Source organism: Pithys albifrons, chromosome 7 (genome assembly GCF_047495875.1).
Source record: "Pithys albifrons albifrons isolate INPA30051 chromosome 7, PitAlb_v1, whole genome shotgun sequence".
Lineage (NCBI taxonomy): Eukaryota > Metazoa > Chordata > Aves > Passeriformes > Thamnophilidae > Pithys > Pithys albifrons.
Genome location: NC_092464.1, coordinates 3647552 through 3660406, shown reverse-complemented (window position 1 = coordinate 3660406; position 12855 = coordinate 3647552). Strand labels below are relative to the sequence as shown.

General features: G+C 47.5%; 1 protein-coding gene across 2 annotated transcripts in view; it reads left to right on the top strand.

Moving 5' to 3' along the window:
* The window catches only part of VIPR1 (vasoactive intestinal peptide receptor 1), a 114222-nt gene extending 102565 nt beyond the window's left edge, over window positions 1–11657 (top strand). Inside the window, exons 11-14 of one of the 2 annotated variants that reach the window (XR_011698244.1) lie at window positions 1391–1520; window positions 2603–2644; window positions 4073–9722; window positions 9788–11657. Coding sequence is in view for 1 of the 2 variants with exons in the window: in XM_071559932.1 (XP_071416033.1) it covers window positions 1391–1520; window positions 2603–2644; window positions 4073–4264 (364 nt within the window). In the remaining variant the exon portion in view is untranslated. Of the gene's footprint in view, window positions 1–1390; window positions 1521–2602; window positions 2645–4072 lie in introns of both variants that reach the window. The other variant, XM_071559932.1, reaches the window with a different exon arrangement.
* Window positions 11658–12855: the final 1198 nt, after the last annotated feature.

Below are 12855 nucleotides of genomic sequence, written 5' to 3'. Positions count from 1 at the left end.
TCTGTGATCAGGGATGTGCCTGCTGGTGAGGGCTGTGGGAAAGGCGAATTCCTGGGAAGCTCCTCAGCTTCCTACAGGCACTCACTTTGCCTGCAATGAGTTGCACTCAGCTGTCTTCCAGCCAGAAGGTATTGCCTGGGGAGCCACAGCCCCCCAAACTAGCCTTGATGTCCACCTGCCTTTGGGCCAGGCCCAGGGAAAGCTGGAAAGGTCTGCAGGGACAAACAGTGAGGAGCATCATCTGCATAAAGCTGCCACATCAGCCTTCCCAGTGCGCTTGTGCAGGTGGCAAATAAATGAAGAGGGTCTGAGAGAACTGAGCCTGATGAGGCTTTGGAGGTGAAGGGTTTGCAGATGGAAGAACAAGTATTTCCAGCATCCTATCCTTAGCTTCATTTCCTGCAGAAGCCTCTGAGAGAGGGGCCCACCACAGGATGGGGGTGACCAAGGGAGCCAAAACCTCCATAAGCATCCTCAGACTCTTGATTGCATTTTATTTGTCAGCTATTCTTTAATAATGGTTAAATTTAATAAATTATCATCTCTTCCTAATTAGACCTCTGATTACCCAGCCTGATGCCATTAAGCACTAATACTGTTCATCCCCCTGCTTTGGAGACATTCATTGTGCAATAGCCTGTCATTATTCCCAGCTAAACATACCATTTCTCTCCCAGAAGCTGTAATTTTCACAAATCCCAAGCAAACAAAGACAGTGCTAGATGATGATTTAGCTTGTAGAGATGAAAAGAAAATCTCTGGTGGGAGGGGAAGAAGAAAGAAGGGGGAAAGAAATACCTCCAGTGGAGCTACTAGGAATAAAGATGTCACATTTTGTGGTGTCACCACATCTGAAATCACCAGCCATCTGCTGTCCGTGGAACAAGGAGAAATAATGTAGGGCTGATTGCTCTGCCTTAGCTGGAGACACAGGTGTAATTATATGAGCTGTTAATGAGCAGGAAATGCTCCCAGCGTGGCCCTTGGTTCCTCTGAACTGCCACACGGTGCCTGTGCCCAGCTGAGGGTCCATCTCTGTGCCACTGCATTCCAGCCCAGGCCAGAGGGATCCTGGGCAGGCTGAGCTGTGAGTGGCCTCTCCACACCTTCTGTTTTGGCACTTTCCTCCTGCTGGGAGGGGCACCCTCCTGATGCTGCCTTGCTCAAGGCTGCTGTTGATGGGCTGGATGTCCCCAGGACCTCAGGGTGAGTGTCACATGTCACATGTCCCGAGGACAAGCAAAGTCACTCCACATGCAGATCCAGGTGATCAGCAAATCGGTGCTGCAGCAAATTCAGTTCCCAGGGCTCAGCTGGAGGATTTCTCATCCTCCTCCCCTTTAGCTCCTCTTCCCTCTCCCCTTCTCACTCAGGTTTGTCTTTCCAACAGGAGGCTGGCCAAGTCCACCTTGCTGCTGATCCCTCTCTTTGGCATTCACTACATCATGTTTGCTTTCTTCCCTGACAATTTCAAAGCAGAAGTGAAGCTGGTCTTTGAGCTCGTGGTTGGGTCATTCCAGGTAAGCCACTCTTTGGGCCATCAGGTCTGTCACCAGGTCTGTCAGGAGGGGGAAGTGTCATGAGCTTGACATGGCAATAAGAAAATACAGGAGCTGTTCTTTCCTAGTCATGCCCAATATTGCTCTTGTACATCTGGGGGAAAAGCTGCTCACTCCAGCTTGGCCAGGATGGAAGATAAATTTATATTTTACCTCCTGGGCTGCCAGAAGGAGATTCTCCTTTTAGGTGCCTGAAAAGAAAATGTACATTTATACATTGATCACCCTGGGGTTTTATGTGCTTAAGTGGAAAAAAAGTGAGATTACAGTTCAGTTTATGTATTATTGACATGCTCAAGGCCAGTTTGGATGGGATTTGGACAAAACTGGTCTAGCAGAGGGTTGTGCCTGTTCATCTCATGGGGTTTGGAACTAGATGACCTTTAAAGTCCCTTCCAACCCAAACCATTCCAGAATTCTAAAGTGTAAGATGAGATAAATCACCTTTGATGGGAGCATCTTTCTGCCCATTAACAGAAGTCTGGTCTGTCTTCAACTAATTGATTTGCATGAACTTTCTCCTCTGTTCATAAGTCAAGTCCTGCCTGTAGATCCTGCTCAAGCAGGATTCCAGTTCCCTGCTGGAGGAGACAGGATGGATAATGGGACTGTCCTCCACATTAGTCCTGATGAAGTTTTGCATCTTAGACCCTCTCACACACTTCACTTCAGTCCATGTTGGGCTGTTAAACCTCCCCATGGTGCTGCATGAGAAGAAGCACTTACTGAAGGGTTTCATCCCATTGCTCCTGGCACATCCTCACAGCCTGCAAGCAGGGTCTGTCTGGCACCATGTGCCAAGTTTCATTCAGTGGTGAACAAGTTATTATCCCTGTCTACAACATCATCACTTCACATCTGGCATCTGGAAGTGCTCAAAAAACATGTAGCTGTGGCACTTGGGGCTTAGTGGGAAAGGTGACAGTGTGGGATTAATGATTGGTCTTTTCCAGCCTGAACAGCACTAGATTGTGTGATTCCATGATCCCTCCTGTGAGATCATTGTGGTTGGTGCTAAAAGCCTGTTCTCTCCTTTTCCCTAGGGATTTGTGGTGGCTGTTCTGTATTGTTTTCTCAATGGAGAGGTAAGATCAGCACTTTTGCTTGGTTAAGACTTGTGGAGAGTGGGTTGGGAAGTGTCCCATTCCTGATGTGGCCATGCTGGTGGGAAGCATCCAAGTCAAATCTCACACTCCAGAAAAACACTTCAACTATTTGCCTGATAGTTTTCAGCAGAATTAATAAATATATCAGAACTTTTGTGTGCACTGTGCCATTGGTGCTGAGCCCACCCTTTCCTCATGGGGCACCATCAGCAGAACTCCTGTATGACCCTGCACAAACCCTGGTCCCAAAGCACCACCTTCAGCAGAGAAGAATAAAGCCCATCATGTTTACTGTCTCAGTGAATCCTCCACAGCACCAGACCCACTGCTGAGCTGGAGACTCCTTAGTGCAGTGACATTTTTGTCTCCTGTTCCACCTGCCCATGAGAAATTCAGCTGATTAAGCCCATGTCGCCAAGGCTACTGAGTGGGTGTGAGCAGCTACAGCCTTGGAGCTGCTGTCATCTGGAGTGCTTTCAGCTCAATAAACAGACCATGGGCAAGGAAAAAAGCAGCTGTGATCTGGATTTGTGTTCCAGCATCCTGGGGAGAAGAGTGACCAGAATCCCAACTTTCTCTCCTACAGCTCTGATGCTGCCTCAGCCACACTGATGCCATAGTGGTGTGCAGGGCACAGAGCCTTGCCAGTCATCCTGCCTGGCACTGGGGCACTGCCACACAGACTTACTAATGACCCAAAACCAATAAAGGCATCAACGTGACTTGCCAGGCACAGGGCAGTGCCAGGTGAACATGTTTCTACCTTGTAGGCATTGAGCTTGTCTTTCCCATGGTTCTAGTCCTGGAATTCTCATCCTGATCTCGTGCTGTTTCTGTGTTTGCTCATCCCAGAGCCCCTCAGACACAGTTATTTTATCTAATTCATGCTGTTATCTAAAAATCTGAGCTGGGAGGGTACAGGAGGGGACAAGGACAGTGGTCAGACTCGTTCAGGATTTTAACTGGGACAGTGTAAAGCAAATCATATTTATAAACTCCCTGAGCAGGAACAAGTAGCTTCTGTGAAAAAATCATAACTGTATTAAATGCTTTACAAACAAGCTGTAATTAAATCCTTTGTATTTGGACCAAAAACAGGGCAGTGAAAAAAATCATAATTATACTCACAAAATGTAGAATATGTTGCCATTTAGTTTAAATATTCAGGCACCTTCATTGTATCAGTAAAAAATTCCATGTGCTCACCTTTCTGTTGGTGCTCAGGGATTTCTACTGTCTGGGGTGTCCTCTCTGTTGTAAAAGTTGTGGCCAGGCTGAGTTTGGTGCCCTTTATAAAATAATTCTTGGCCCTTTGGTAGATGTGTCACCCATGGCTGCTCACACAACAAAGTCAGAGCAGCAGCAAGTGACCCCCCGTGCTGATTTCCCTGTCTTTCCAACGCCCAGGTCCAGGCTGAGCTCAAGAGGAAGTGGCGGAGGTGGCACCTGGAGCGGTTCCTGGGCTCGGACATGAAGTACCACCACCCTTCCTTGGGCAGCAACGGCACCAACTTCAGCACCCAGATCTCCATGCTGACCAAGTGCTCACCCAAGACGCGCCGCTGCTCCGGCTTCCAGGCGGAATTCTCGCTGGTTTGATGGGCTCTGCAGGCGCTGAGCATCCCAAAGAGGGACTGAGAGACACGAGGATCCCCAGGAATCAGCGAGACGATGCCAAAGCCCTGTGAAATGATGTGCTCCACGTGAGAAAACGGAGGACACGTGGCTGGAAAAGCTTTGGCGGCCGGAGCGAGACCGGACAAGAAAGGCGGAGAAATACTTTTATTCTCCCTTTTTCCAGACCTTTCACTCCTCAGTTTCAAGCCCTTGGGGGGGTTGATAACTCTGAGTAAAGGTCCCAGTCACTTGAGGAAAGTCTGGGAGATCCTGATGTGTGATAAATAATGAAGTACGGGGGAGTAAGGGAGGGGAGAGCCCCAGTCCTTGGGGGCTTTACCAGAACTGGCATCTCTGAAACAGATAAATTGCACTTTTTTAGAAAAAAATGAGCCAGTAAAGGAGAGAGGGAGGCAAAAAGCAGGGAAAAAATTGCCAAACATATGAATGTGCCAAAATTCCTGTGGATAAGAAGTGATGATAAGGCACCAAAGGTGGTGTCAGGGACAAGGGGAGAAGGGACAGGAGGAACATGAGCAGGAGAGGAGAGGCCAGTGCGTGGCCCCTGCGTTTCACACAGGGGAAGATGAAGCTGCAGCACCAGGAAAGCCCCTCAAGAGATGCCCCAGTGCTGCAATGTGTCCTGCTAATAACTCTCACTGGCAAAAGCTTTCCAGGCATCCATGGAAAAGCAGGTTGCTGAGAAGGACCAGAGTGAGAACACCCTTCTCTGCACCATGTTCACACCGTGGTGTGTTGTGTGGTTGTGTTCCATGACCAGGAATCTCGAGTTGCATGTATAAAACCCAGGTACAGGTGCCAAAACACAGCTGTGCTTTTCCTTCTTTTTATGTTCACCCGCAGATCTTGGTGTGTTAATGCACCTGGGACCTTTGGGGATCAGGGGAATATAATTGGGGTGTAATTCATTTGCACTTGCTTAGCACACACTGCCAGGAAAGGGAGATGGAGAGCCTGTAAATCCTTAACTGAAGCAGATCTGCCCTAAGGAGCTGCTCTCAAGATGAAAAAAAGGGCATCACAGCAGTGAGCAAAACTGCTTTCATCATCAGGGCAAGGTTGTCTCAGCACAGAACTGGCACTCCAGGAGTGAGGAAGGAGTGGAGGGGCTATTAAATTGATTTCTTCTTCAGCTTTTGTGGGAAGCTTTCATGCTGTGATGAAGGCTTTGTTAGATCCTTAAGATGTGTGTGTGCATTTTGCCTCTTTTCTGAAGGCTTGTTAGTTTTCATCTGGGGGCAATCCTTATTTGAATGCACACAGATCCCATTAAAACCAAGGGAACAGTGTTGGTTTTTTTCTTCTTTTCTTGTTGAGGGGTGCAGAGGAGGGGGTGAAACCCAATCCTGCTCAAGCAGTGCGTTTGAGACAATGCCCACAACCTCAAACTCAGCCAGAAGGATACAAGGATACAAGGATACAAGAGAACACAAGGATAATGATGCTCAGGTTGTGTCCCACCCAACTGCATCAAATGGGGTCACACCAGTTTTACACTGAGGGTGGGAAATTCCTGCTCAACTCATGTGCACACTCAGTAATTGGGCTTCTGTCATTCTACTGTAACATGTCCTTGTGAGGAAGAGTCTGAGCCACCAACACACAAACCTGGAAAGGAAGGTGAGCTGAGCTCCTCTTTCAGAGATCTCAACTTGCCTACCAGGTATGAACTCACAGCACCTGCTCCATAATTAAATGCAGTTTACTGGAGGGAAACATCTTTAACTTGCTGAGTTTGGGGTTTGTTTGCTTGTTTCTTTGCTTGCCTGAAGCATCTGTGAATCACTGCCACCAAACCACACTGAGCCCAGGAAGAGACTCCAAGGTCAGGACATCTGGTCCATCCCTCAGCTCTGGGAGGGCATGTTCCATGCCATAACCATTCCCAGAGCTACACCATCTGTCACCTGAGCTTGATATTCCAAAGCATTTCTCCACGTGTGGGACTGAGAACATCATGGAGGGCTGAGGACAGTGAAAGGAATGAGAACCTGTGCAGTTCTGAGTTTCCACTGAGCTAACTCAGATCTCATCAAGAGTAGCCATGGCTACCCAGCCTGCAAAGCCTAAGAGGATGAGTAAATGTTGTGAAGATTCCTGGAATTAAACTGCTGGTGAGCCCAGGCCAGCCAGGTGTCAGCCAGCTTTGTTATGGCTTCATCACTCTGAGACCATACCAGCAGTGACATAAGAGCTTCAAAATGCTCTCTGAGCAGCTCTCTGATTCCCAAAATGCAGAGAAAGCAATGGGATGCTTGAAATTTCCCCATATTTCTTGCACTGAAACTCTCATGCCCTGATACCCTGAAACAACATCTCACTTAAATCCTCACAAGGTTCTCAGAGGCAAACACTCTTTTTTTGGTTTTTTTCAGAGCTTTCAGAGCTCAAGAATTGTTTGGACAGTGCTCTCAGGCACAGGGTGGGATTTGTTGGGGTGTCCTGTCCAGGGCCAGGAGTTGTACTTTGATGATCCTTGTGGGTCCCTTCAAACTCAGGATATTCTGTGATTCTCTTTATGTTTGGTGCTCGTGTTGTTCTGGTGAGCACTTTCAGACCTGGAGTAGGACTCACACAGGAACTGCTGGAGGAATCCCACCAGTACCAGGGATTCTTCTCCTGTGCCTGGTTCAAAGCAAGGATTTGACCCAGCTCTGCATTTTGCCAACTGAATGGCTGGCTGCAAGGAAGCCCAGAAGCAGCAAGGGAAAACTCTCTCTCAGCTTCCAAGTCACTCCACTTGGTATAAAATGCTTTTTCTCACTGGTTCAGAGTTTTGAAGCAATGCCAGTCAGGGAAAGATTGAAATCATCAGGCTGCAAAGCCATTCCCCTTCTTAATCTCTTATGGGAACTATGTATGCCCAACAAATTTGATGGGCTGCCCAATCTCGTGATGCATCCACTGAGGTACCTGAGGTGTGAACTGGAGTCCCAGGTCCCAGCCAAGTCAAAGAGGAGCCTGAGCACGGAGCTGTCAAGCAGAACTGATGCAGCATTCCCAGCAGGCTCCTTTGTGGGATGTGAGGGAATCCCTGGCCATCTGTTCCAGGCAGCCTTCCTGGCATAGGAGGTCTGTGAGCCATCAGCAGTGAGACACGTTGTGCATTTCCCCCCGATCACCTTCCTTCTGTTCTCCCTGTGCTTGTAGCTCCACTTGCAGGAGGAGTTTCTGCTTTGTGTTTTCAGCTTCATTTCTGTCCCAGCATCAACCACATGCCAAAGGCACTGACAGCAGGTTTGTCTTTTAGATACATGACAGGGAAAAATCCAGCTGGTTATTCACCCCTTCCACAGGATCTTCTGCAGCCTGGGAGATTCCCCACCAGGCTGTTCTGCACAGGAGCCTGAGGAGAGGCTGTTTTCTAAACTGAGGGGCTCCTTCAAAAAGTGTGGAGAGCATCAGTGTGCCAGAACAGTGCCCCAGGCACCCTCCTGGCAGTTCTCTCCTCCCTGAACATCCAGCCACGTTGCCATTATGCTGCCAAGGGTGTTGGAGGGATTAAATGAATGTGCTGAACGTACCTGCTGTGCCAGGCATGGCACTGAGTGGTACAGGCAGGGCAGAGCTGCCAGCCCAGCTGCCTTGGCCTGGGATTTCTGGAGAACTCAGGAGTCAGTGGTGAAATCAGAGCTTTTCACCCTGGAGACGTGGGCAAGCCAGGGAATGATGGCATTGGCACCAGATCTGCTTTTAGTGCAGGAATTTGGCTCCAGAATTTGGCTTCCTCTACTCTGTTTTTCATCCAACTCATCAGTAAAATTGGAGTTGAAGGACTTCACCACAAAAGACAAGCTGGACTGGGCTGTGCTGGTCCCACCCAGAGCACACAGTGCAAGCCCCAGTGTGACCCCCAGTCCAGTGTAACACAGGAGTGACTCCAGCAAAGCAATTGCACTAATTGGCTGCAAAGTAATACCAAGAGGCACACCTGGAGATGTGACAGGGCTGTTTGAGGACCATGAATTGGGACTCCAAAACTCCTTACAGAAATTAAGCCAAATTCTGATCCCACTTGCACTGATCAGTTCACTGCAGTGACTTCTGCATTACACCAGCATTCCACTGGGATTGCCCTTAAATAATTCCTTTGTCTTTAATCTGGAATTTTTGCTCCCTTTTTATACCAGTGAGAGAGCAAGCCCCTCTTGTTAATTAATCACTCTGCATTTCAGTGATTAAATTATTTAAAATTATGAATAATTATGGAATAATTGCAATACAAACATTGAATTATTGTCTCAAGGAGCAGAGGTAGAAGCTTCAATACTCAGATTAAGCTGTAGATATTTCTATTCAGCTGAGACCTGTGTTGCTCTGTGACCCTCTCAGGAGCAGCAAGAAATGAGAATATGACCATGTTTGGGGTTAAAAAGAAAAGAGAGTAAAGAAATTCTGGGCTGTTGCAGAATTTCAGGGCATTAAAACTAATTTTTGAAATCCGAAAGGCCAGGAGATGAAACACTTGAATATTTTATTTTTATTTTGGTTTTGTTTGGGGTTTTTGGCCTAGGAAGCAGTTATATTTTTCTCAAGGAAGGTGCTGCTAGAGAAAAGGTGTTTTGCACATTAACTAATTATCAGATTTACTTCTTTCTCAACATCCTTTTTGTTTCCCATGAGACAAGGTCATGTCTGTGCCACAGCACTACGTGAGCAGAGGGATTAACCCCAAACCTCTGTCCCAATCTGATGGAAATATTTCAGAGAGAGATACACCTGCTGATTGCTGGAGGTTTGCCAGTGGCTTTTGAAAGGCAAAATAAAGTTCCAAAGAAAGCTCAGGAGTGAAAGAACATCACTTGGCTGCATGGCAGGGATTAAAGGGGCTTGGAGGGATTACTTGGTCTCCATTCCTTTTAGCTTCACCCCAGTGTTTAAACAAGGGAAAACCTGGTGGGTTTCTTCAGGAAATAGGAAGTATTTTCAGACTAAAAGGGAATTTCAGCAGCTGGGAAATGCTGTCTTTGTGAAGCTTATTTTATTCTGTCTGCACAAGTTCAGCTTGGTTTGATAAAGGGCCTGTGGAAATACAGGTGGATCAGGAGCAGAGTTTCTTCTCTAGAAATACAGGTGGATCAGAAGCAGAACTCCTTCTCTGGAAATACAGGTGGATCAGAAGCAGAGCTCCTCTAGAAATACAGGTGGATCAGAAGCAGAACTCCTTCTCTGGAAATACAGGTGGATCAGAAGCAGAACTTCTCTGGAAATACAGGTGGATCAGGAGCAGAACTCTAGAAATACAGGTGGATCAGAAGCAGAACTCCTTCTCTGGAAATACAGGTGGATCAGAAGCAGAACTCTAGAAATACAGGTGGATCAGGAGCAGAACTCCTTCTCTGGAAATACAGGTGGATCAGAAGCAGAACTCTAGAAATACAGGTGGATCAGGAGCAGAGCTCCTTCTCTGGAAATACAGGTGGATCAGAAGGAGAGCTCCTCTAGAAATACAGGTGGATCAGAAGCAGAGCTCTAGAAATGCAGGTGGATCAGAAGCAGAGCTCCTTCTCTGGAAATGCAGGTGGATCAGAAGCAGAGCTCTAGAAATACAGGTGGATCAGAAGCAGAGCTCTAGAAATACAGGTGGGTCAGAAGCAGAGCTCCTTCTCTAGAAGTACAGGTGGATCAGAAGCAGAGCTCCTTCTCTAGAAGTACAGGTGGATCAGAAGCAGAGTTTCTTCTCTAGAAATACAGGTGGATCAGAAGCAGAGTTTCTTCTCTAGAAATACAGGTGGATCAGAAGCAGAGCTCCTTCTCTGGAAATACAGGTGGATCAGAAGCAGAGCTCTAGAAATACAGGTGGGTCAGAAGCAGAGCTCCTTCTCTAGAAATACAGGTGGATCAGAAGCAGAGTTTCTTCTCTAGAAGTACAGGTGGATCAGAAGCAGAGTTTCTTCTCTAGAAATACAGGTGGATCAGAAGCAAAGTTCCTTCTCTGGAAGGTGTAACATCAAAGCCCATGTAAAACATTCTCCTTCCCATCGTGTCTGGGCTGTGTAGCTGAAGGAAGGATCCTGACTGGGGTGCTGGCACAGCCCAGCTTCCTGCCCAGCCTTGTGCTCCCTCCATGGCATCTCTGCAGGGATGAATGTTCAGACTCTTGGAGCCAGGGCTGGAGCCCTGAGCTCCCTGGCTCACAATGCAACTTTGCACAGTTCCCACACCGATGCTGCTGCTGGGCAGGGCCAGAAAGCTGCTTGATTGTAGATAACACTCAGAGAGTAGGTGGCCAAGCTTTTGGCTTCACATGTGCCCATATCAATCCAGAATGACTCTGCTGGCATCATTCCAGAAGTAAACAGAAAAGTAGTAAGGAAAATACTTCATTCCCAGACTGGAACATGGAGTCTGATGTCCCAAAAATCCAGACCAGCATGGATTGCAATCCATTTTATTTCTGCCAGTCAACTTTTCATCCCATCTCCAAACTCAGTATTTACATACCAGTCTGATGAGGTATGATTAGAATGACTGGCTTTGGTATTTTCCCAGGAGACCTGTACAGGTATAAACTATGGCTTTTAGGAATTGGGGGTTTCTTGGGACCACAGACCAGCAATTCCACCTCCTACTGAATGTCCTGACTCCTTGTTTGCCTGCATGGTGTTGTGCTTTGTACTGAAGAGCCCTGGGGTTGAAACCCTGGTTATTTCTGGAATGCTGTGAAGCCACAGCAAAGAAGACAAGCTTTGGGCCTGGAGACCACATAACAGGTCTGTAAGGAAAACAGGTCTGAGGGCCTGACCTTTAGGACACACACATTGGCATCAGCAGAGTGTTTTATACCCCAGTTCTGTGGATATTCTGTACATAGAGGAAACCTGAATAGCAGATTTTAAAAATAAATAAACACATTTTTGATACTCAGATGAAGGCGATAAATTAAGTCCAAAAAGGCACTTCTGGATGCAAAAGTACATTTTTCAGACTCTCTTTCAAACACCTCAAGCTGTTGGTTGGTAGCTGGTGCCAGCTGACTCTTCTCACTCAAGCTGTGAGCACCTCTGCTCTGCCCTCCTGTAAATAGGCTTTGACAGCAGAGAGTGATGGAAACTGGCTGTGACCAGAGACTCACAGAATGCCCCTCTCTGTGGACTCTTCTGTACCTTGGTGCTTGTGATGTATGTCCTTCATGCCAGTGAGAACAGACCTGCTTGCTCAGCACAGGTGAAATCTCTGCCTTGTTTCATGGCCTTTTGCCTGATGTTATTTATTTGGTTCTGACTCTGTACATATGCAATGAATTGGCTATATTTTTTTTCCTTTGTATTTGGGTTCATCTCCTTGCTTCAGAGGAGGTTCTTCTCCATGGTTGACACTGCTGGAAAGAAGCAATAAAACCATTGTGAAGACATTGTGTCTGTGATCCACCTGCTATTTTAATTGTTTTCTCGCAGTCCTGAAGAGACACGGACAGGAGAAAGGGTAAGAAGGTGGTGAGGTGGTGAGGTGGTTGCCCTGAGTTAGGCATGGTGACCTCATACTTGGTAAGTTTAACCAGATAGACCACTCCTAAAATCATGTAAATGTTTGAGTGTGCTGGTTTAAAGGCAAACCAGCAGGAGAAATGAACCCAGCTCAGGAGAGATTATAAGTCAGAGTTACAATTTAATAAAAATATTACAATAAATGCAGTGACACAAAGAGAAATCACTTTTAACCCACAAAACCCAGTAGTATAACCCAGCACCCTGGGCACGAATAGAATGGTGTTTGTTGGCCCCTGTGCTGAGCCCCATGTGGTTTCCCTGAGTCCAAAATAAAAGGAAGGGACAAACCTGTTGGTACAGATGATGGCACAGTCTGGTTGAGAGTGGTGGGCTCCTCCTGTCGAGGTTCTGCTCCTCCTCTGGATCTGATGAGTAGTCCCCAAGGTCTTCAAAGTCCAAGATTATATGCCCTCAGGTCCAGGTGGGAGCACCCAGTCCCTCCCCCAGTGCAGGGAGTTCCACACTGGGTGATGACTCTGTGAGTCGTGGGGTACTTTTGGAATCATTGCTGGCCCATGAGCAGACATGACCCCTCAGGTGGGTGTGGAGGTGCCAAGGACTCCCTGCAGGGGAGTTCTCCCAGCTCCTCTCCCAGGCTTCTTTCCCAGCCAGCTCCCAGCCTGAGGGGTCAGGTGTGCCCTGGGCAGCTGCTGCAAATGGTCCATTGGGAACAGTTCCTGGGAAATGAAGAGAGGGTGGAGAACACACAGCTTTGGTCACACCCACACAGGGATAAACTGGTCCCACCTGCTGAACTGGGACACTGGGTTGTAAAGGACCTTTAAAGGAATGAGCAGGGACATCTTCAACTAGATCAGGGTGCTGAGGAGACCTTCTTTGGGAACATCTATGGCAGCAGAAGAATCAGTACCAGTCCCAGCATGAGTGATCCCCAAAACCTCCAGCCCCTGCATGAGCTGGGTGGGTGGATGGTCTTGTGGAGGTAATAATCATGCAGTTACAAACACACCATCCTTCTTCTGCCATGACCAAGAGATCTGAAATGATTCCTGGATTTGCAGGCAGATACACCCACAGACACAGATACACATGCATGGATTG